Genomic DNA, 25,131 nt, shown 5'->3' with positions numbered 1-25,131 from the left:
ACATGCTTAAATGTTAAAAAAAACAACTTAATTTATCTAATACTGTCTGCCCAAATATGTCTGTATTCACCCTCTGTCTGAAACGCTCCGTTTTAGTGCCTGTCTCGTTAAGCCCCCCTCCTGAAAGAAACACAGTCTTGATTATCTCGGCATCTCTGTACTGACTGTAATGGAGAAAAGTGGTGCTTCCCTCTGTGAAAATTCACCAATAAAAGCTTTTAAACTAAAATTTATCCCACTCGACCTGTTTTAGCAGGAATATGATCCGAAATGGAGGGAAAAATGACAACATCAGCAACCAAGATTCCATGTTTCCCTGATGTTAGCATGTAGCTACATGTAGCAGTGTACTTGCAACCAAAGACTGACTGTGACTGAGTTTAGCTGCACTTTCTACCATGAAAAATACCCAATAAAAGCTTCTAAACTAAAATCTTCACAACCGGCCATGTTTTAGCAGGAATATGATCCAAAACCGAGGGGAAAATTAACAACGCCAGAAACAAAGATTACTAGTTTCCCTGATGTTAGCATGTAGCTACATATAGCAGTGTACTTGAAACCAAAGAATGACTGTGATGGAGTTTAGCTGCACTTTCTACCATGAAAAATCAACGATAAAATATCACAACCGGACATGTTCCAGTAAGAATATGATCAGAAATGTGAGATGTGCCATGAGGTTATTTCGCTCACAGGGATTACTGTTACATATGATTACATCATTGTGTGAAACTTTTAAACATCCATACATCCATCCATTTTCATCTGCTTATCTGCGGCAGGGTCATTGGACAGCAGGCCAAGCAAAGCACCCCAGACGTCCCTCTCCTCAGCAACACTTTCCAGCTCCTCCTGAGGGACCCCAAGGCGTTTTAAACAAACTATGTTTAATATGATGATATATCCTATATCCTATTTTTTCTATTAATATGTCAGAAAATAAAGAAACGCACAAAAGGTCCGCCTTAAGGTTTCATCAGTGTGCTTTGTTGTGTGTTATCCTGTATTTCCCATAGCACTAATGAGCTCACCACAGTCATTTCCTGACAACTTTTGCTGTAATGGCAATACAGTAAACACAACTAAGCTCAACACTTTTTTTGCAATTCACACTCGCTACGGGAACAATAGTATGCAATCTTTGAAGCCATGATTAAGGGAAATACAGTGTGTGCTCATATGCAGGACAGAAGAGGTCATACGAGCATCAATCAACAGAAGCTGCTGTCACATGGACAATATTTCTTCAGTCTGTTTTAAAGCATTTTGATCAGAGATTGATAAATCAGGTGATCTGATAAGATTTGCATTTTCATGAGTCAAGGCATTCAATCAGAATATAACTTTTTTGACTAGTGCCATTTGCACTCTTCACCTTTGCACCTTTGTCCATTTTCTTATGTACTTCACTGTGTTGTCGTCTATTCTGTGTATATACATTGGAGGCCACATAAGACCAGAGTCAAACTGTATTGTATGTGCACACAGTCGGCCAATAAAGCTGATTCTGAGTCAAAAAAGAGTGAAATTCAAAACAAGGCAGGGTTGTGCAGATTGTTACAGTAGCATCAATATTGGCAACACTGGCTACGTGTATGTGCATAAAATAGTCTGTATTTTCCAAAAAAGACATATTCCTACTAAGCTGTTTACATGTCTAATTAAAATGAATATTCCACTAACACTCCTTTTTATATGCAGCCGTGTATACTCCGTGCGCTCTGATATATTCTTCATCATGTCAAAATATAAAAAAGAGGAACTGCTTCTCATTTCGCTTCTTTGAATTAAAAGAGGATTTTTTTAAAAGTGTCCTACCAGTGGCGGACTTGTTGAACCATGTGAGCACAGCCTCCCTCTTGTATGCCTTCTTAAAAAGGTCAGTTTTGCAATATTTGCAAATATCCTAAAACCTGCTGATATCTGAGTCTTTCATAATGCTTAAGAGTACGTGTGCTTCTTCCTCCAACTAGAAATGTGGGATTTTCTTTTGGGCATGCGTCTCAACCACAGCCTTACAAACCCTTGGTGTGTTGATTTGTGTACAATGTATTCATGACAACGCACAGAGCCAACCGCATCCATGTGTTGGAAACTGCAGTAAAAACCCCAGTGAGATGCATATTCCGAATGCGTTGCATACACGTCCAAATAATGCTCCTAAAAGCGGACTAATACGGAATATCCTACATCTTGATCAGAAAAGTCGGGAAAAGACCTAATTCGGAAAATCCAAATGCAATATGTTGTTTACATGACCCAGATCAAATTCAGAAGACTGTCATATGTATAATAGTGGAATATTAGTGTGCATGTAAACGTACTCATTGACAGGACAAAATCTTTGACACTAGAAAAGGTAGATTTTTTACTTCTTGATATTTTTGCACTCAGTGAACTGATTATAAAACTGACACTTTTTGGAAGCAGCGGTGTATTTGTAGGGCTGTGCATTGAGATAATTGTAAGTAGCTTGGTCGGTTTTATGTGTTGATTACTGCTGTAGTGGCTGAATCAAAGCTTGGGTTAAGCACTGGATATATAGGACACTATACTGGATATATAACTAAAAAGTGAATCCAAACACGCATTCGTTTCTTAGTTATTTTCTGATAAACACCTTCCTTATGTTATTTCGTTCAGTGTGGATTCTACAGTGTAGAGAAACAGAGACATCAGACTGACCCGAGCTCCTGCCGTACACTCTGCACCGTGTGTCCACTGATGATGAACACCTCAGTCATGTCATCCGTCAGCATCTTGCAGGAGTAACCAATATTGACAGCCGTCTCTGTGTGAGAGAAAGGGAGAGAGTTACTGGAGCTGAGCATGTTTCATAATAAAGAGAATAGCTGCCAGAGTGACCGCTCAGATGGATCAAAAGCTGAGCTAAACATCTTTATATCTTTATTCATATGTAAGAAAACTGGCTGTTGCATGTGCCAGAACAAATCAAACTCTGTGACTTGCACATGGACCTGAGCTTGTTGATGATTGGCTCCTGGTCAGTGTGACCAATAGTTGTAATAAGCTGGAGGTCACAGATACCGCTTCTCCACCAAAATGTAAAGGTTATGTTCCGGTTTGTGCACCTAATTTTAAACTGTTAGAAACATTTTCACCAAAAAGAAATTGGTTGGGAACCCGAACAGTTGGTTCGCAGCTGGAACCAAAAAATAGCAGGTTTTCCTTGACCTGAGAAAACCCCTGAGGCATCAGTGTCATATTCTACAAGTTGGAAAGAGAGGATGGAGTCTTGCACGTAATTGTCTTCTGCATCTTCTTATTGGTAATTGTTGGTCCATGCTTGCATTTTGGATAAAAACAAATATCTATAACTTATAAAAGAACAGAAGTTTGCAGGTAATCAATGCGATCCACCATCGTTTGCTGTCCATTGATGATGCATTCTTGATTACAATGCTGGTTAAACTGATGTAGATTTTCATTTCAACATCTCTAGATATGTCTAGAAATCTCTCTCTTGTGTGTACACATTAACACTGCAGATGTTACGCATATGGCCGCAGAACAGACAGACTGTCGATGGTGCTTTTTAAGCAACTGCCTGCAAACTGAGGTCTGAAAGTGTGTGTAAAAGTGTGTGCGTCTCACCCTGCTTGTCTCCAGTGAGAACCCAGATCTTAATGTTAGCCAGAGAGAGGACAGCGATGGTCTCTGGGACGCCTTCCTGCAGCTTGTCCTCTATAGCCGTGGCACCCAGGAGCTAGACACACAGGCGCAAATATAAAGTCCAGTTATCAAACCAGCAGGAAATTTAAGAGGGGCATAAAAGCAATTTCTATCGCGTGACTTGAAATAGCTTACCATCAATTCAACTCATTAAAGCAAGCATCAGTAAAACAACATCCTGCACTAAGAAGCTCTGATGGTGTTGTTTAGCTGCAGTAAAAAAAAAAAAGAAGGAATTTCCCCTCAGCAATTAGAATCTGGACAACTTAACCTAAAGTTCCCTTTTTTATAGTGCCATTTTTATTCTGTTTGCAGAAGGAACTCTGCAGAAACTGTGTGTGAAACAAATGGCTTAATGTTTCATGTTAAGAAAATGAAAGTGAGACACGCACAAACAAAACCAACGCACACATGGATGCACACTCTCAGAACAAGTCACTGACCATCATGTCTTGTTCTATCTGCTCATACGTGGCTGCCAGTCGGTCCTCTCTGCAGCTGGCAGCTTTGTCAGCACAGCGGTGGCTCTCGGACCACGCCTCCCACTCGTCCTCTGACAGGTCCCTGTAGGCCAGGGCCAGCGTCCGCAAACCATCTGCTGCATACTCCTAAAGCAAAATATATGTACGGACATGTACAAACAACATTTTGACATGAGGATACACATTCAGAGAGATAAAAATGTGGTTGAGTTGAGAATTTAGGCCGAAAAAATCCCAGTGTCCGCCACCTGTCAAGGTGAGACACATTAACTAATCAGGAAATGCTTAGATGTTGCAGCTGTCAACAAGTTTGAGAACACTAGATGGCAGCACAGCTCCATCCATCCATCCATCCATCCATCCATCCATCCATCCATCCATCCATCCATCCAGGAGTTAATATGTGTGTCTCCTCACATTGAGGTGGTCCGAGGTGATGTTCATCAGTTCCTGGTTACAGGGGTGGAGTCTCTCCAGCAGCACAGTGTCAGCCCCTTTACAGTACAGACGGATCCTGCCCTCTGGGTTACGCACTGAAAATAAATGACAGAGTTTAATGACGACAGAATACAAAAGAAAACATACATCTAAATTTTGCCTCATTTGCATAGTTATGAACTCTTTACAATACATAAATTCTCCTACGTAACAGAACTCAGGCGCAGGTGGACGAGCTGAATGTAGAATTAAAAGATGAGGTCTGAGCTGAATGTTTAAAGAGTATATGTTAATTGTTTGGTCATTAATCAGACATGGACTTATACATTTTAAGATGTTACACAGACTCTACTATTCCAGTGAAAGTTACACAGCTTTTTAATGATGTTTGATGCTTGTAATCGATCAGTAACATTACTGTACACATTCTTTCTCCTCATGCAGTAAACTTTACACATACTGGAAAAGCATCTTTCATTGTTTCTCTGTGCTTTCGGGAAGCATCGGGTCCCTGATCCGTTCATGGTCATTACTGTAGCAACAAGCTCCTTATGTTTTGCTAGTAAGTATGATGTATGGTTTGTTTTTTGTTTGATTTGTGGATGAGAGAAGTAGCAAACACATTACGTCTGGGGAAACTGCGATTTTATAATGAAGATAAAAGACTTGTGTTCAATAAAATCTGGCTCACTGTACTGAGTTGTTTTTAGGGTAAGGACTAATGTGTGTGTCAAATGTAAAACACCTTGCAATGTGTATTTTTTTTTATAATAACCATGGCTGGTTATTATTACCTTTTTTGTTGGTATTGCTGCTATGCTTTAAAAGGAAACACTAAACATGTATTCAAATGAAAGAAAGCCGCCTTCAAATAACCATCCTCCTCCTTCTGAGCTTCAACAACTGTTGTTCCTGCATAAAGTGGACGACACAGGCTGTCTTTGGCACTGATGTATGAACGTGCAGCTCGGGATCTTGCTGCTCTGTTGTTAAACCAAAGTTGTTGCTAAGGGAAGGGTGATTTATGACCAGCCGTTTCTGGGCAGTTTTCCAGCACGTTACAAGAAAACCAACCACAGGAACACACAGTGAAATCTCACCGAGGGACAAATTGTAAACATGACTAATAGCCTATCCGCTGTCAGTCTGTGGGCGTGTGGATCGTGATTTAAATACATATTTTTGATTTTTGAAACTCAGAAATCTCAACCTATCAGATGAGTCTACTGCAATGAAGGCCAGCTCTATGGGTGTTTAAAGGGGACTCCAGTATCTATCAATCAAGACTCTGATTTCCAATGTTTCCTGTTTCCACCAAACATTTTCGGTATGGTACCTTTGGAACCAAAAGTAATCCTTCAGACATGGTACCTAGATCCTAGTGTTTCCACTGCAAACAGTACCCTTAAATGTGGGTGAGGTTGTTGTCACTCACTGCTCTGATTACCACTTCCTCATAGATGGAATGTCTGCACCTTATTTGTTGTCCGCAGAACGAGGTTGCACGCTGACATTTTCAACATTTTCAGTGCAAAACAGAACAGGCTGCAGTTAGAGTCTCTTTCGATGGGATGATTAAAAACAGCCAGGGAACCCACAGGAACAACGCTTAGCGAAGCTTTTTTTTCCCCTCCAAGTAAGGATTAAAATACATGCAGTTAAAATAATTTGGTCAAAATTTATATAGTTTTAAATGTTTAAAGATCCACTCACTCACTCTAAATATATGGGAAATGGTTTCAAGTGCAGATAGTATCTTTAAAATCTAATTTCATCCAGATTTTTTTTAACCTCCCACTTTTTCTTTACTGTCTAAACAACTTTTCAGATTTTCTGTGAGTTGAAAACGATGACCCCTGCTCACCAATAACAGACATCCTCTTGCGTATGTTGTTGAAGTCCAATATGGCGAGCAGAGTGTAGGTGACGGGTCGTCCCATCTCTGTGGTGGTTATCGTCCCGGGTGTTCGGGAGCGAAACACAAAGCCAAAGTTTCGAGCTGCTGTCACCAGAGCGCCCTCATCTGGAGACTGAGCCTTATAAACCAGCTCTCCTGGTCAGACAGATAAAATGACAATAAATAATAAACAATAAATAACTGATAGATGGTGTCAGTGCTCGTTATCATTCGACCTCCCAGATCCCCCTCTCCCTTTCTTTTGCTCACCTTCGCTCTTCTCCTCACTCATGACCGTGTGACAGAGGGAGAGCAGGCGGAAGAACTCATGAGTGTGTGTGTCTCCCACTTTTACTGATTCCAGCAGGGTGTCGTCATAGAAACAGAAGTCAGGGTCCGCCAGGGGGTTGAAGGGGGTGAAGTCCAATCTCTGGAGATGAATGGAAAGTCAGGGACTCAGATAATGCACCATAAACAAGGACTACATATGTAAATATGTGTGTGAATGTGTTTTAGTAAAAAAAAAAAAAAAAGTCTTTTACCTTTGGCTGAGGTCCCAACGGGTCTGTTGCTTCACCTGACAGTAACACACACACACACACACACACGTGTCAGACTTTGTTGTGGTTTTATTTGTATATGTGTGCATGGCGATACACTCAGTGGCCACTTTGTTAGGTAAACCTGCACAATATCATGCAATAACGATATAACTGTTCTGCTATAAAATCCTTAAAGTCTGTTTTTATGATGACTATAATGTTTGGGTTTTGTTGAACCTGTAATGGAGGTGTCAATTAAATTATATTTTTCAGCATTCAGGTCAGAGTTAGTGATGGTGTTAGTGATTGGATCCATCCATCCATCCATTTTCATCCGCTTATCCGGGGCTAGGTCACGGGGGCAGCAGGCCAAGCAAAGCACACCAGACGTCCCTCTCCCCAGCAACTTTCCAGCTCCTCCTGGGGGACCCTAAGGCGTTCCTAGGCCAGATGAGATATGTAATCTCTCAAGTGTGTTCTGGGTCTGCCCCGGGGCCCCCTACCAGTGGGACATGACCGGAACATCTCTAATGTGAGGCACCCAGCTGACCCCTTTCGACTGCTTGTATCTGCAATCTTGTTTTTTCTGTCTCTACCCAGAGCTCATGACCATAGGTGAGTGTTGGGACGTAGATGGACCAGTAAATCGAATGCCTTGTATGGGATTGTGACCATTCTTAACTTCTGCTGCAATACACTTCAAGTCAGAAGTTGATAATTGTGACTTGTGACTTCCTATCTAAATATGTCCCAGTGCATCTGCTTGGAAAACATGGACACCTACACCAAACTGATGATTGTATGTCAAGCCTGAGCTTCCCAAAGGACCTACATCAGTTACCACAGCACCATTAGCAAAGAGAAACAACGGTCTTCCGCGTCTTTGCTCATTAAAATAATGTACAGCAGCTCATAACTGTAAATGAGTGCCAAGAGTAATAGTGTGAAGCACCACAGTCAAGTGCATACAGCTGTTGTGTGCAAGTAATACAAATAATGAAGATGAAATTCTGCTCAGTTCACTGTGTGCGCAGAAATGCTGCTATGAGATCAAGTGTATTTATGTTGGTGAACTCGGCCAGATGGATCTTTGTTGAGTTTCTAGCAGACCTGTTGTACTAAATTGCAATAGACTGTGTAGGTGTACCTACTAAAGTGGCCACTGAGTGTATTTGTGGATTTGTGTGTGTGTGTGCAAACTTACCGTAGGTCTGTCCATTGATGGAGCACTTATTAAAGCTCATAATGTTCTGAGTGAGAGTCCCAGTCTTGTCACTGAAGATGTATTCAACCTGAACGAAACACATTAAATGTTAACACTAAATCCAAAATTACACAGACAATATAATCACTGTACAAGTAAAACTGGAGCTTTGTTTTAAAAACAGCATTGTATTCTGAGATCAAAACTTCAAGAAAAAAACATGACACAAGCATGAGATGGGTTTAAGGCGAGGAAGTTTTTGTCTGCTTATAGAAACACTACTTAAAGCCCAAGAGAGTGATACACTCTTCAGACCAATCTGAAGCCTCCTCGTCTCTGAATTTAGACTCCTTTCAGTCTGCAGGTGCACATGGTTCCTCGTGGTTCCATCATTCAGTTACAGCAGAATTGATTGTAAAATGAATAGAGATGCATTTTAAAAATAATTTACTTATTTAATAAACTAACCACCAGATGCTCCAGAACCCAGGATGAATAAAGGACGGATGAGAAGAATACACAATCAAATAAATATTGCTGACTCAGTGTGCATGCCCACCTGACCCAGCTCCTCGTTCAGAGTGGTGGTTCTGGCCTCAGCCGCTGTGTTGCACTGTGAGCAGAACATCTGCTGGTCCCAGTTAATGAAGTAGCTGTGGCCCAGCCTGATCACCTCCACACTGACACACAGACAGGTGAGAAAGAGACATGGTTACAGTGACAGTAGAGAAACATTAATCTAAGTTACTGCAAATTGAGGTTCTCTACAGCACAGGGCACTCAGCCACACACCACGGGCTAGTCAGTGTAGCGAGTATAAAAACTTTACACTCACTTTGCTTTTTAACCCACAGTTCAGTTCATTTGATGCGGTCCAAGGGAACAAAATGAGACATTGTTGAATTTTAGTTCTGGTTTAGTTCCTGTTCACACTGATGTCAACATGAAGTTATACAGACTAATAGGCAACATGTTAAATGGACAGTTTTGGTGGTTGTCATCCTGCATCATCAGGACTTATGTGAGGAAATTAAATTCTACTAAGTGACAGAAGTTTATGCTGCTTATGTGAATATACAGAGATGGTTGTAAATACGGATCAGGCTATGACTCAATAAATTGGGTAGGCCTATTAGTTATATCAGAAAATCTTTAGTTGTTTTTTGGCCTCTTTTCTAGCCTTTATATTTGGCATTACACTGCGCAACCTATAGGGCAGGCTGCAATAATACACTGCATTTTGAGTCCCCTCTACAGCCTGTATTTCTACATATTTCTGTATCATGATGTTGTTGAATATTATTTCTGACCTACACTATTCAAGTATTATTTCAAGAGGCTACAGTAATTTTTTTACACGGAAATTATTTTACATGTAAATCTGCAGAAAGACTGCTTTAGGCCCCTTGTGGACTTGTTGAATTGTGGATTTGGACAGCTCTCAGCACTACAAGACTTCCAAGGAATGCAAAGTGCGCAAAGTCTGCAAGTGCGGCGAAGTCTGGACATATGGATTCAGCCAGGATTATTAGACTGCATATCGACTGCACATTATGAATAACAACTAACAGGTGGAGATAGGAGGAAAAGTAGATGTCTTATACGGAGATCACTGGGATCGCTGTCACACACTTTTCAATGGACTTAATGAACCGAAAAAGTACACGGATACAAGCACAGCACTTTTAACAGCTTTTGAGCTTTTAAAATACCTGCGCTAAAGTGCCTATGTGTCACTATGGTTACCAAATGATTTGCACAAATACAATTAATACATGGCCTTTTACAGACCAGTTAAAAGTTTGCAGATTTCACAATCAGCAGATGGACTCATTAGAAGTGTAGCTTTTGAAATCATACTAAAAACACAAATCTGCCGTCATACAATCCTGCAGATGGTTTGTCTGCTTTCACACCACAAACGAAAGGCACCAGACCCTTCTTTTCAGGCCGTGTTAGTTCAGTTGTTTGTTCTGCACCAGGATATGACTGACTACAGTAGTGTCTGGGAAATGGGGGAGCGGGCAAACATTTTTCAGGGCTTCATCTACAGCTGTCTAACCTGAGAGGGAATCTAGACATCAGCATTAATACCTGTACACACTTCTTTTTCTAACACAGTATGTCTTGGACTTCTCCTCACCTGACATACAGAGAGATAGGCACCACGGTGTTGAGAATGATGACATATGACCAGAAGGAGAGGAAGGCGGAGAACAGGAAGTTGTCCACAGGAGGGTCCCAGGGCAGATAGCTCTGAAACAGGGAGCCCACCTCTCTCTCCCACACGGCGTTACCCACAGCCAGAATCACACCCATACACACCAGGAAGCCGAAGATCTAACAGAAACACACACAGCAAGCAAGAGCACAATCACATATCTTACATCTGGATCTGTGGTGAGCTGAACCCTGATTAGGATAGAATAGAGGAGATATATGAAACTAGATTCAAAGCACTGAGCTCATGTCCTGAAATAGTGACTGCATGAGCCATGAAAGTGAGAGGTTTGGGGTGTCCTACCCAGAGGACCAGAGTGTTCATCAGGCGATCGATGCTTGTACGCTTAAATTTGGTGCGACCGCTGTTCTGCATCAGCTTGGTATCAGGGCCTGGAACGAAAACAGAGGAAGTTAGACCTGTCACACACACTACATACATACTTCACACACAAACATATACACAGACACACCTGCAAAGATGACCAGGCCATAGCAGGCCTCCGTGTTGCGGAGGACACATCCTCGCAGCAGCATGTTCTGGTTGGTCAGGTTGTATTTCTTGTCTCTCCAGTACAAAGTCCCACAGAAGCGATCCAGCTTGTTGTTGGGGGGCTCAGACACCACCTCACCTTCACACACACACACGAATCAAATGAATCTAACTCAGATGCTATATCATAGATGTCCACAAATCCAATTACAGCATTGGGTGTATTTTCTTAGCTGTATGATATAGTGCTGAATTAATCATCCACATGACATCACACACACTCAAAGGCCCAAACACACACCTTTCGTAAGTTGATATGAGGCAAAGTGTGGGTTGCTTTGCTGCAGTAATGGATTTTCCACAGCAGGTGAGGAGTGTGTGTGTGTGTGGGCGCGCTGTGCTGACACGGATGCTTTTCGTTGTGTGAGACCAGTGGGCGGGTGATGATAGGCTGTCGTTTAAAGCTGGCAGGGGAGGGCAGAAAGTGTGTGTGTGTATATTTTGCGTGTGTGTTTTTAGTTCGGGCGTGGATAATGTTTGTGTTCAACACTGAAACCTGTTGACCTTTGAATCAGCGAGAAAAGATTAACCAAACCAGAAACCGAAAGAAGAGGATGAGTTTACTCAAAACTCACCATTGAACGAAGCCAAGTTGTTCGGGTCTCCGAGTTCACACGTCACCGAGACAGACTGGCGAACCTTCATATTGGTCTCTCTGCAATATAATACAGCACACAACGATTTAGACGTAGTGTCCAGTTGCTTCTGCAGTTTGCGAAGCACTGTGAGTCAGTGATAAGGTGTGTGTTTCTGACCCGTCCAGCTCGGCTGTCTCGATGTAACAGAGTCCGTGAGGTTCGCTGCTGGACAACAGGAGCAAGTCAGCCTGAAAACAGATACAGTAGCTGAGGTTAGCATCCACTGCACAGCACTGATGGCACAGGAACGGAATCAGTAATGTCAAGTTTTTAGGTAGCATCACCTAATAGGGCACATGCTGTACTGAAATGCATTCAGCATTATAGCATTTGGTCTACAACACAGTATAATTATCCATCATGATCACATGCATATTTAAACTGACTCCAGAGTTGCAGGCTGATCCCTGAACAGCCCACTGCTAAAGTCGCTTAATTAAAATGGGCCCTGCAAGACTACTGATCACTGTGTGTGTGTGTTTGTGCGTGACTGTGTCGGACACACACTTACTGCCACAAATTGGTTGTTCTCCAGTTTAATGATATCACCCACTCGAACATTCATCCACTTTTCATTCTGGAGCCTGAAACAGCGAAACAGAGAGAAAGCGTTCATACAGATAAAAGTTAGAGAAGGTAAGACATCAATTTAGGAAACAAAACTCCTGGTGAGTGTTTAGCTGCAAATGACAAGACAAGAGACTCACGAGCCGCGGATGAGGACCTGAGACTGACGGTTGTTCACTTGGTTGTCGCTCTTGTGACGAAACTGCAGGAGAAACAGATCAATGTGAGCTCACCATATTTAAAAGGCCACTTGTTAGAGTCTGCTAGCAATAATGTGCTGTATTTCACTGTAATGTGCTGCTGCTGAGAGCAAAATTTGCATCAGTGTGTGGTGCTTATAAAACATGCTCACATAGTCGTCTGTGGCATCCTTTACTGCGGTGATGCTCAGCACCAGAGCTAAAGGCACGATGGTAGTGAACCAGGAGAGGGAGGAGATCTGAGGTATTAACTAGACGGAGACAGAGAGAAGGTTGATTTGCAGATAAGGGACACAAAAGCAGAGTGTGATTCAGAAACAGCTACATTCGACCCTAACCGCACAGCAGACAGCTCAGCTCCTTAAGAACCTGACCGCACCTGACTGGTGATGGCAAGTGCCAAGTTCTGCCTTTTATAAACAGCTTCTATATCACCCGCTCATCACAAGTTGTACTTTAAATGTTTCTTACGGCCTTCTCCTAATATGTTATTATCATTATCAACTATTAATTTCATTGACTTTCCATGTCTCAAGCTCATCTTAACTTTCTGACACATCTCTGTCCTTCAGAGATGTAACTCCTCAGCCTTTGACACCCACACTTCCTGTCTCTGTCTCTGTGTCATGCTTAAATCCCTCTTTCCCATCCCTCCTTCACCCCCTCTCCTCACCTGCAGTATGAGCAGGAAAAGGAAGTAGGTGTTGGCTACTTCCTGGAACTGCTCAAACAAGTTGACGGGCAGAAAGGTGACGATGTTGTACTTGGATGTCATAATGCAGTTACTCTGGATGAGGAGGTTGGGATAAAAAACAGAAAGTTATACAGACTCCCACAGTTGAATTTCCTTGAAGATTAAAATGCACTCTCATCTTTTATAATCATATTTTGGAAAAAACTGTCTTACCGCGTACTGAAACTTTTCGTTGTACTCTCTGTCATTGGCTCTGACCCTTCTCTCCTCCTCTGCAGAAACAAAACACACAAAATGAGTCATCACAGGACGATATCAGGAGGAAGATATACTGAGAGCACCCAAACTGCTGCATCTCTGTATGTCAAAGTGCATTAAAGGGCCAAGTGTAATTCCTGCAGAATGTCAATATCAGTTCACTGGAGAGAAAGAGAGTGAAGGAGGCAGTCAGTCCACTATATCTGTGCATTTATTTATAAATCAATGAAGCTGGAGAAGTCTGCTGGAGGCTGGTGGAGTATCGGGTCAGACACAATCGTTCTGTCTCACACACCAGAATTAATAATCAGACAAATTACCTCTGGTCTTTAATTAGCTGCTGTCTCTGTCTCCTGAAGGGATACTTTGCCCATTTTCAACCAGCTTTGTGTCATAACAATGTGGGTAGCAAATGAATTGTTGTCAACATCCCTCCATCTTACCAGCGCCAACATCTCCCTGCTTATCTCTCAGCTACAGATCGTACTTCAGCATTTTCGCTAAGGCTAGTAAATAAAGGCTGGGACCTGCTCTTTGACCCCGTAGGAGCTAAGATTCTGTGACTGCATTGTCCATTTCTCGCCTAAAGTGTCCCGATACATATTTTAGTGCACCATTTGGCTCTAATACCAGAATTTGTGAACCAAAAGTGTGCACCATACTGTAATGTAAATATGGAAGCTGAAAAAACTGAGCTCAAACCTAAAACTAAGCAGTGCTGATTAAATATAAATCAAGATTATGTTACTGCGTTGCAGATGTTTCGCCTAAAATGTTATCAGAAACATATTTTAGCTTACCATTTAACAGTAATTTGAGATTGTTTGTCACCAGCTGGTTGCCATATTGTGTCCTGTGGAAAAACAGGCTCTAACAGGCTCGTATTATGTCACCCACCAGCAGGAGCAAATGCAAATGCCACAGCCCTTTTCTGTTTTCTCTGGTCATATAGCTCCAATTTCAAAAGTATTTGCATGCTTTTAACGACCAAATGTGCAAGTTGGTACAGATATGCAACACATAACATACACAACACATATGCATGTGAGTCAACAGGACTGCTGGGAGCCGTTACAGGTCGTCACAGATGAAGCATTACATCCATCACACTTATGACTTAAATCTGTAGAGAACGGAAATAACACAGTGAAATTTTCTGCCCCTCCTGACCCTGCTCTTTATCCTCCTGCTGTTTTTAGGTTTCTGTTTATGCTGAAGCAAGGTAGTTTGGGAGTTCCCCTCCTCCTCCTCTTCTTCCTCCTCCTCCTCCTCCACCAGGCCTGTCTCCTCTAATATTGATGAGACTGCTTTTTAAATAAAATGACTGGCCTGACTTGCACAAGGCTGTGCACAGCTCACATGCACACTCACAGGTACAGATATCAAAATTCAGGGCCAAAGGCATATGTTTTGCACAGAGGTACTGTGGAACTGAAACCGCCGAGTCCTCAACACACTTCTGACTGATGACTGAGAGGCACAGGAAGGGACATCACACAACAGAGGCCCCATAATCACACGCACACACATAAACAAAGACCCTGTGGTTTCCTGTGTATCTGCAGCACTCTAAAGCCCTGTCTCGTCTTTGTCTCTGCCCTAAAAAAACAAACACAGGCCACTTGAAGAGATCCTACAAGAGCTCCCCTTTGTTGTTACAAGTTATAAGCCAGATCTGGTGCGGCAGATGAGCACCGGTCGACTACAGACCAGCTGGGCTGTCACAGTGGATTTAGTCAAGTTAGAAAATATAAATCATATGCCATCTCTCCCTTTGTTTCACATTTTAAATTGCTGTCAGCTGCTAATACTTAAAGAAAATTACAGCGAATGCACCAGAATGAGTGGACAATATCCTCTATAACAGTGTTTGTAATTATATACTGCAATATCAATATATTGTAAAGCAGGTTTGTCTCTCCTGTCTTACCTATAAACTTACTAGTTACTGAATTAACTATCAAAGGGCTGTGGGTGAAGGTGGTTTTTTTTAACATTTTAATTATCATTTATCTTTGTTGTAGGCCTAAAGAAATTATTACCTTCTTACAAATGTGCTTCATTTGTGTACAGGCTGGAACCTTTAATAGTGTTGGCTCGTTTTCCGTCCCAGCTAGGCTACCTATGGATTCCAAATCCAAAAAAGCAAGTCTTTGAGGAAAATAGAGTTTAATAGTGCCAGGACAGATCTGTCTACTTTCATCGCTAATGCTGCATAGCTAAAGTAGACAGATCTGTCCTGGCACTACTGGCTCAAATATGTTTTGTGGCTCCAGACAGGTTTTTTTTACTTACTATTTTTGGTCAAAAATGGCTCTTTTGATAGTGACAATAGCTAACGCCTGGCCTAAACCTGACCACACATTAACAACACATGGTTGAAATGTTAAGTTTTAACGTATCCACTATATAATCACATGCCAATCTAACATATCAGTGGTTTGCAGAAACATACCGTGACAACATTTTTGATGGAGTTTTTAAGGGCATCTCTTATCCAATATCTCCTGTGTTTGAAGTTCATTTGAATGCAGGCATGTCACAGCTGTTAGACTTTGACTGTAAATAAAATTGCACCATAAAAGAATCCAGCTCTAGCCTTATTATATTTGATCTGCCGTCCCCTTCTAAACTCTGCTTAGTATAACAATATCAGATTTGTCCGATCGTGTAAGTGCACATCCTCCAACATTTATTCTGCTGGAACTCTTCTAATCCCATCCCTCCCCTTTCCTTTCCCCCCTGGCACTTCTCCCATCTACCTGAAGGTCGTTACGTTGCTTTGTGTTCAGCAGAGAGATCAGTCTGACAGGCAGTGCCAAAGCTGCATTAACCCTCCACGAAGAGGACAAGACGCTTGTGCCAGGTAAGCACAGAGGCAGACACCGAGGCTTCTCAGCATCTGACGTCAGGGCCAGGCGGTGTCTGTCCCAGCTGTGCAAGCTGACCAGCCTGCGCTGAATGCATGAGCATCTTTAGCAAACTGCCCATTAAGTGTTTAATGTCTCTGACAGCTTCAAGGGCATTAGAAGCCCTGACGCAGACGAGATGCTACACAGCAAGTCTGTATAAATCTATAAAGCTCCATTACTGAGAAACTTTGAGTTGCAGGCATGCTCTGCTGCGAGCGTAAGGTTTCCATAAACAACTGAGACATAAAGCAGCACATAAATATTGATTCAAGCTAAAATACTTAGTATCATACTATCTTACACAGAATGACTGACTGTCTAATCCCTGTCTCTTCAGCACGCTTCCCCCCGTGGCTGGACATGTGAGGGCACGTGCCACCACTCAGGCAGAATCTCCTTATGCCTCCACGAGTGACACACAACACAGTTAAAGCTGATTTAAGTCATAACATTAATAACCAAAGAGCACAGTCAGTCTGAGCTATGGGAAGTGCTATTGTCATTGCCATGACTAAAGTCAGGATCAGACTCTGTGCAAAAGTGATCACCGCTCACTGTGGCTGATTTAATTAGCTGAAGACGGGATGGTAGAATCGTCTGCAGTCATGCGCGTGCACACACACACACACACACGCACGCACACACGGAGAGAGAGAGTGATCTAATTTGTTGGAAAGTGATGCGGGTGACACAGTGACAGACTGGTGGGCTGGAGGTCAAATGAAGGTGCACATCCTGTGTGATTTGTGATAGTTAAGCTAAGGAATAAGGATACAGACGAGGCAGTGCAGTGACAGCGGAGGCTGGCGCCTGGAAGATTGATCAGCGTCTCAGGCAGCAGAGACAACAAGGACATCATCCTACTTATTTATGCAAAATTCAGATTCAGATGAAGTCAGGTTTGTTTACAAATGCACATCAGCACTAAACATCAGGAAAACAGCTTGAATTGAGTGATGACTGTGTGTGTGTGTGACATGTTACACATTATCTCTGAATATAAGGGCATAAAACTGAAAACAGAGGAATAATAAAGGTGACGCTGATTCAAAATGCAATTAAAAGTGAAGCATAAACACAATCTCTCCTTATTTCTTCCCTGTTATTTAACCTACTGTGGCAGTTCTGTTGATGCCTAATAAACAGAATGAAAAAGCTCAGTAACAGCAGTCACAAAGTGGCACAGCACTAAAAAGCCAATTAGGTATATGTAATATGATGAGGTGAACAGTGTGCACTCATATACACAAACACAATTAAATATAAAATGGGGTGAGGAGATGAAGAAGGAGGGATGAAACTTGGACTCAGTTGGGATGAGGTGAGAAATGATGTTTATTGAGATGCAGTTTGATGATGATGATGATGGTGACGGTGAAGACTGTGGGACAACAACAAGGTCAAACAACCTCATCCTTAATTGTCACACAAGCTCGTACCTGTCCGCTTCTTTTTCGACTTGGCTCCGTTTAGTCCCTTCTGTTTCTTTCTTTTCACGGGGAGAACGAGCGGAAACCATTTCTCCGGGATGTCTTTTGGTACTGTCATCTTGACTTTTTATTCTAACAGTCACCCGCCTAAATTCTTGTCAGATGTGCGCAGCTGTTTTTCACTGACCGCCGCATCTCTGCAAGGACGCGCGGGGATGAAGCTCCGCTCCCAACTTCAGTCAAGTTAACCGCGCACTGACCGTCCCATCCCTGCCTCTCTGTTGCTTCCTCTCTCGCCTCCCCAAACACACACACACACACTCACACGTGCACGCACACACTCACACACACTCGGTCCATCCCTTGCTCTGTTTTCTCTCCCTCCTGCTGCAGAAACACTGAGGTCATTTTCTATAATAACATCAGTCAGCACCTTCACAGTTAATCTGACACCGGCTCTCACTGATTGATTGATATGGCCTGTATTGTACATTTTAAATAATTACGTAGATTGTAGATTTATTCATTCATATCCTAAAATATAATAAATAAAATAAAGTGTTAAGATAAAGTGTTTTATCAACTCTGCACCACAGCCCCATCAATCACCCTGACGCACCCACGTCCAAAGTCTGCACCGTCAGCTTCTTTAGGTCTCATCCACAACATAAACACTGTCCGCTGTGGGCATTACGTAACCGCATAGACTCCGGGTTTATCGGACGTTACCACAGCAACCGCCTCTGCAGGGATCCCACAGCTGAGCGAGCCTCTGGATGAGGAAACCGGGCGCCATTTTGGATCTGAAAAGCATGAGGTAATCGGAGCGTGGCTGCGGCGCTGAGAGCCAAAGTGGCTCGTGCAGGGGGTCCAGTTTCCCTGCACGTTTTTAAAAGGGAGAAGGTGCACTGCAGTGGGCGGGGGCAGGCAGGTGCACGTGCTGCGAGCCTCGTGCCGATACATTAGAGATTGCCGACCAAACGCTTGTCCTATAGGCGTTGGGTACATAGCCTACATGAAACATTTGACACACAGGAAATATAACAAAAGATGCTGAAAGCTTGCTTTTCTACTACAGGAGCACATATGGCTGAAAATACTCATGTTAAGTAAGAGTCAGGGCTGTAAAATATAAGGGGACATTATGGTCATTATAGTGTAATGAAACTACACTATAATTCTGTCTAAATATAAGCCCTGTGCCACTTTCATGCTCTTATTAGGGGGACAAATGCAAGCTTCTAAATATTAAGGTGTAGGCTACGCAGGAGAAATGTCCCTGTGCAATCAGCACTGCTTTGTCATGAATATGATTCTGCCACAAAATTGCATCACCGTTTTTGCACAGGGGCAAAAACCAGAACCCAACAAAATTCTGTGCCATTGCATACCACAACTGCATGCTGTGTTTCAGCCCGACATGCAGGTCGGGTTCAACCATGCAAGTCTTCAATGCGCAAATAATCATGACAGCATGGCATATAAAATACGAGTTTTACAGTCACACTTTAGGCTTGCGTGTCAAAATGCAATCAGTGGGGCCCCTTAATGTTCTGCAGTGCATCCTTGATGCTATGATCTCTGAAGCTCCGCCCTCCAACCCTGCACGGGCACCTTCACTAAAGTACCATCACTGCCTCGCTGTTTCCCCCTTTGCATTGACGATAATATGCATTTTGTATCAAGACTGAATGTGAATATTAAAAGTCAGATACAATCAGAACACTGTATGTCTGACTTTTTCATGTCAAGTCTACACTATAACATACATTTCCCCTAATGTTAACATTTTGACTGATACCTGTGAGGCACCTGAGGCATTTGAAACATGATGTGGCAGGTTATGCTGTTTTATGTGTTGTCTTTTTCTTTTCAAAGCTGAGGAAAAAGTGTATTCAGAAGTATCCACAGAGAAGAATGCAGCTCTATTCAGTCTTTTCAGTCATCACCCTGATGATACTGTCTGTTAGGGCTGCGTATTTAATCTAAATATTACAGGAATCGCAAAATAACCAAGTGCAAACCACAGGAGATGCAATTCTTTGAAAAAGGTAAAAGGTGTCATGACATGCTGTTGTAAATGAAGCTTTGAGGTGATACAGAGATGCCTCAGCGTTTAAATAATAATCAAGACATAAGGGAACATGCCTGTTTGGTACAGACCTCAGCAGAAATCACATCATCATCATTTTTAGATTTGTTACAGTGAAAATGAAATGACCATTCCCACTTAAATCGCGACTCATATCATGTTAAAATAATCTCGGTAGGACTTTATTTGCATATCCCGCAGCTGTGGAGTAGCAGCTTGTCTGGACCACAGTACTCTATATGCTATGTATTAGTTCAGTATAACAGGGGATTGCATTCACACTTGTGCTCAGCTCTTAATGCATCCCTGAACACCTCCAGACCTGGTTTGGAAAATCAAATTAAAATCTATCCACCGTACATCCTGTTTACACCTGTATGTTAAAGTGTTTAAGTGCTATCTGACCATAATCAAGTCACTATATGAACACTTATTAACACCAGGTAAAAGTCAAGACTCTGAGGGGCCTTGTGAGCTTTCCCGCCAGCAGACACCCTCTCATGTTTCACTATGATCTAGCCATCAGGGCCGCTCACACTTAGGAAACTAGTTCACTTGAAAGCATGAGTGATTATTGTGTTAGGTGTCAGGCACTGACCTGGAGGAGGTCTCTTTCTGAACATCTCCACTCTGCCGGCGTCTTTCTGCTATGGCCCATGAGATTGTCTGCAGAGGGAAAGAACAGGAGGTGAGGGCAGAACAGAAGCAGCCTTAAAGGAAGACTTTGCCTATTTTCAACCAGCTTTTTATAAAAATGTGGGTAGTACGTGTAAATGAACTAAGGTAAACTTACCTCCATCTAACCAGCACCCAGATTTCCCTACTCATCGCCCAGCTCAAATCCAGCAATTGAGCCAATCATAACGTAGCATCAGGCCGGCTCAGACCAGGGTCCAACAACAACTAAGCTGTGCTCCATTGACTCTAATGCAATCGTTTCAGATTTCCTTCATTTTCAGGCTGGTTTTGTGGATTTGAAGCTAAATGTTGTGCCTGGGGCACGTCGTGTATTAATGATACTCGTTACCTGAGAGGTTGGAGAAAGATATACGTTTCTTCCCTGTTCCAAAACCAAAATCAAACCCTGAAAAGTGTAGGGTTAGCTAGCTAGCTACTGAAGATATAGCCTACTGAATGTATACACATGCTGCTTTTGCTTTTAAATGATTATAACAGTGAAACAAAGGCCGACCCTGCTGTACAGGAACCAGTGAAGGGAAGCAGGGAAACTGCTCATATTCAACCAGCTGTGTGTCATCGCATTGTGTGCAGATGAATGTTGTTTGGCGGTGGAGGTTCGGGTGCTGGCAGCACGGGGGTGAAGCCAAACACGGTTCATCTGCACACACTGTGATGCCACACAGCTGGTTCAATATCAGCAAAGTTTCCCTTTATATTCATTGTCTTGTGTGGCGATCAGCAGTGATGTGGTGGTTCACTTTTACACTGTGATCTGTAGCCTATAGTTCGGCTTTAGCTTCTAACTATCTTTGTCTTTTTAACCTGTTGTTGCTGCTGAGTCAGTTTGACATCCTGGATGTATCCTTCAAACACAGACTGTAGACCCCTCTGTCTGCTTCTCTCTGCAATCACTGTTTCCACGATTCTGTTACTGCATTGCCATATTGTTTCCTTTGTCAAAACAGCCAAGTTTGCATTACGTCACCCACTAGCAGGAGCGTTTATTGGTCTGTTGCAGCCCAGTGCATTCTGGTAGTTGTAGGTTTTCTACCTCTTGAGGAAAAGCAAACAGCCCTTTTTTGGTTTCTGTGATTATGTTGCACCAATTTCAAAATAATGTCTTTCTGCTGCCTAGTTTTATGAAGGAAACATCTTTCCAGCAGTGAAATACTTATTCTATTGTGAAGAGAAGCACTGAGGAATGAGGTGGTGAAAGTGGTTATAGAGGAGGAGGTGAAGTGAGAACCATACAGACAGATATTTTTCATTTACCAAACAGTGTTCAAGTTATACACCCTATTTACTGTCATGTCTTTTTTTAAGTTTCCGGTTGTGAAAAACATGTATTTGCCTCACAAAGGAGAGAAAGTGCAACTTTCAATCAAGCGTTACAACCGCTGCACACAGCAGGACACACACACCAGACTATCTCTGGTCTGTTAGAGCCATAATGAGGAAATGACATTCAGCAAAGAGCTGCATCTGTCTCCGTGGCACACGGCGTCAGGGGACTGGTGGCTCAGGCCAGATCCACTGACACTCTCCTCCTAAAGTGGATGAGAAAGAGTAATGGAGCACACTTCTTGTCTCTTCTCACTTTCCCCTCTACACATTTATGCTGACCTGTTCATATCACACACCTCACTGCTTTCACTCACTGTGTTTCACGGCTAAGTAGCGGCAGAAGGATGAGGGATGAGGTTGCGGAAGCAAGGCGTTATACATCCTAGTCTGGGGTTTGTAGTGCAAGGTACACACAGTATGGCAGACAGGGGCTGGAGGCAGCGAGCCTCCAATCAATACTCCTGAGAAAGAGCTGCTCTGCCTCTCTCCACATGAGCCGAGCCGATTGGCTTTCAGCTACAGTTTCCAGCATCGTCTCTTGCTCCGTCATACACTCTTCACTTTCACTGCATACTTTCTACTCACTTTCTACACTGTGAGTCTAATAGAGACTGTGGGATGAGAGTTGTTTGCCATGTTCTCTCACCTCGCTCCAGTCTCGCACTCGTCACGTCCCTGCCTCACTCTGTCGCTCTCCATCTGTGGCTGCCGTCTTGTATAACCCCATCATAGACCTGCAGTGCCCTTATGAAATAAAGCTGGCAACCCGGGGAGTGAGAACACCGGGGACACACTGAATAACTGAGCACTTTTCTTGGCCTCTGAGCAGAATTCCTTTCATCTCTCTCACTGGAGTCTGGCTGAAGTTTTAGAGGATTTGCAAAGGCAGAAATACTCCATGAAATGTGTGAACTGCAACAGCAAAATGCAGAATCTCACATCCTAAACATCACAACATTTACACATAGATAGTCCACACTGTATAACCATCTTGTTGAGACGTACCGGCTGTAGAGGAATTGCTATAACAACGCCTTTTAATTTTCTTTCTTAATAATTCTACCCACCATCTGCTCTGCATCACATTCTCTGTCGTCACATAACAATAAAGTTGGTCAACAGTAACCTCAGTGTATTTTGCAGATTTGTTAATCGCCTCTGCTACTGTAGCATAAGCAAATATTTTCAAGAATATTTGCATCACATCCTACTCATATGAACCCCAACATTAAACTGCTATTGCTACCAACTCCAACAAAGTGAAACCACTATGCACTCTGCCTGCTCCGAGGGCAGCCTGTGCATTTCTCCAGGAGTAATTAAATTACAGGGTTTTTAATCTCTTCTGATACACAACCACAACAGAATGTAGCTCTCCGCGTTATCTGCACGACTTACGGGTAAAATCAACTACAAGTTCACTGTAGGTCAGTGTAGTCAACTTTCATAGGGAAGCAGAGAACAACACAAGACTAGAATAGCTCTGACAAAGTTAAATCATCATGCAGCTGGAGGGCAGGTTGTGTATGTTTTGAGGAGGATGTGTGTTGCTATTGCTAAAAACAAAATCTCCAGTTTTGCTCAGTTTGGTGTATGCTCTACATTTAGGACACTCAACTTATGGTCTGCAGGCCAAATCTGGCCTGTGATAGGGTGCCAAGTCTCCTGCCAACCACTTTCTAATTTTTCATGGAAATAAATGGATTAACACTGGGAGTTTTTGTGTAATTTGAATAAAAATAAGGTGCCAAAATGAGTAAAAATCATCATAATAGAGCTTGTTTATCAAAAACAGTGCCAGCGGAGGATCCCCCGGATGCTAAGCCCTGAATGTCCTCAAATCCTAGAAACGCCCCTGCATACACCTGACCTGTGCAGCTGCTGTGACCTGATTTGCCTCTTGATGAAGATGAGTGCGGACAGCAAACGTCAAAAGGTTATCTCATATAATAATATATCATTAACGTTTATTAAATAGCTCATGGCCGCCTGTCATTTTGTAAAAGTGCTCCTGGGCAAGGTAAGTGGAGTATCCCTACAACACACTCAACACATTAAATATCTTTAAACAGTAATTTAGTTGGTTTAGAGTGGCTGTCACTTTCTATAGGTGTGTCAGTGTTGCATCTGCATGATATACTTTCATAAGGAAGCACAGAAAACAAACTGAAACAAAAAAAGACTGGAATAACCCTGACAAAGTTAAACCATTATGCATAAATTCAACTGAGTAACACACCATAAAGTCCAAATGCTTTGTCAGAAATCCATCAGAGTGAATGTAGTGATGTCTGTGGTCACCACACTCTGACAACTAACTTTCACTCTGACTTTGGGGAAATATTCTGACTAATCTCAGGCTACATGGAGCTTTAAAACCCCCTGAAACTAAGCAGTGTATCTACTGTATGAAGTGAGCAGCTTTAATGTACATCACATTGCCTGGCGCAGTAATAAGCGCTGAACTCCTCACAATGAAAACCGAGACACACATCAATATATTTGCAGCTGAGAAACTGCACAGCAAACCGGCTGCCCATACATGATGGAGGCGGCTGCAACCCACCGGCGCTACAACACTCCAGGAAACACAAACCTACCTTTTTCAAGTTGGCGTTATAAATAGGTTTCTGGTGGAGACATGCTCGTTGCTCCTCTCGCCGAGGTCATGGTGAGGTTTTCAGGCTTGAACTGGACGCTGGCCCCGTGATGAGGTATACGGTCACTGAGGTGGCAGGGGGGAAGCAGGGATGATGCGCTGGAGACACCGTGGCGAGGTGAGGGGAGGGTTTGGCTTCAGCCAGAGGAGAGGAGGGAGGAGGGAGGAGGAGGACGAGGAGGAGGAGCTGCACCTCCTTCACCTTCTCCACCTCCATCTGAACCCCCACTCAGGACCTTAAAGCACATTCACTGAGGTCATATTCTCTTTTTATATGTATTACAGGCCCACTTTTTAGAGGCAAACCCATTTTAAAAATCAGTTTTATTGTTTCTGTTGTCTACTCATAAAAATCTTTGCTGCGTAAACAATCTGAGTAAAACATTTTCTTTCACTTATCAATGGCCATGTGCGTTTCCCTCCTTTTGTGTCATAGCGCCCTCTGCTGCTCTGTCAGCATTATCTGCTCCCACATCTGTCCACTGCTCAAGGTCGCAACATCTGCATTATGTCCAGCATAATGCAAACATTAGGCTACTGCAACATCCCCACACTGCATCTGTAGATTCACCAATTAAATGTTCTTTCTATCATAATTTCATCATTTCAAAGGAAACCTGTTTT

At 42.7% G+C, this 25,131-nt stretch overlaps 1 protein-coding gene across 1 annotated transcript in view; it reads right to left on the bottom strand.

The window, feature by feature from the left end:
- Positions 1-24,625, bottom strand: part of atp8b2 (ATPase phospholipid transporting 8B2) — a 32,879-nt gene extending 8,254 nt beyond the window's left edge. Inside the window, exons 1-21 of the mRNA XM_050046210.1 lie at positions 24,449-24,625; positions 20,422-20,489; positions 13,345-13,403; positions 13,111-13,224; positions 12,590-12,688; positions 12,378-12,439; positions 12,182-12,254; positions 11,788-11,858; positions 11,608-11,687; positions 10,953-11,111; positions 10,784-10,872; positions 10,403-10,599; positions 8,819-8,939; positions 8,260-8,347; positions 7,056-7,090; positions 6,784-6,943; positions 6,481-6,669; positions 4,596-4,711; positions 4,140-4,304; positions 3,619-3,730; positions 2,689-2,794 (exon numbers count right to left, since the gene is read on the bottom strand). Of these exons, the coding sequence (XP_049902167.1) occupies positions 2,689-2,794; positions 3,619-3,730; positions 4,140-4,304; positions 4,596-4,711; positions 6,481-6,669; positions 6,784-6,943; positions 7,056-7,090; positions 8,260-8,347; positions 8,819-8,939; positions 10,403-10,599; positions 10,784-10,872; positions 10,953-11,111; positions 11,608-11,687; positions 11,788-11,858; positions 12,182-12,254; positions 12,378-12,439; positions 12,590-12,688; positions 13,111-13,224; positions 13,345-13,403; positions 20,422-20,446 (2,120 nt within the window). The 5' untranslated portion in view covers positions 20,447-20,489; positions 24,449-24,625. The remainder of the gene's footprint in view (positions 1-2,688; positions 2,795-3,618; positions 3,731-4,139; positions 4,305-4,595; positions 4,712-6,480; positions 6,670-6,783; positions 6,944-7,055; positions 7,091-8,259; positions 8,348-8,818; positions 8,940-10,402; positions 10,600-10,783; positions 10,873-10,952; positions 11,112-11,607; positions 11,688-11,787; positions 11,859-12,181; positions 12,255-12,377; positions 12,440-12,589; positions 12,689-13,110; positions 13,225-13,344; positions 13,404-20,421; positions 20,490-24,448) is intronic.
- Between the last annotated feature and the right edge of the window lie 506 nt (positions 24,626-25,131).

Source organism: Epinephelus moara, chromosome 6 (genome assembly GCF_006386435.1).
Source record: "Epinephelus moara isolate mb chromosome 6, YSFRI_EMoa_1.0, whole genome shotgun sequence".
Taxonomy (NCBI): Eukaryota; Metazoa; Chordata; class Actinopteri; order Perciformes; family Serranidae; genus Epinephelus; species Epinephelus moara.
The sequence above is the reverse complement of the archived record's forward strand: the minus strand, read 5'-3'. Positions and strand labels throughout refer to the sequence as shown.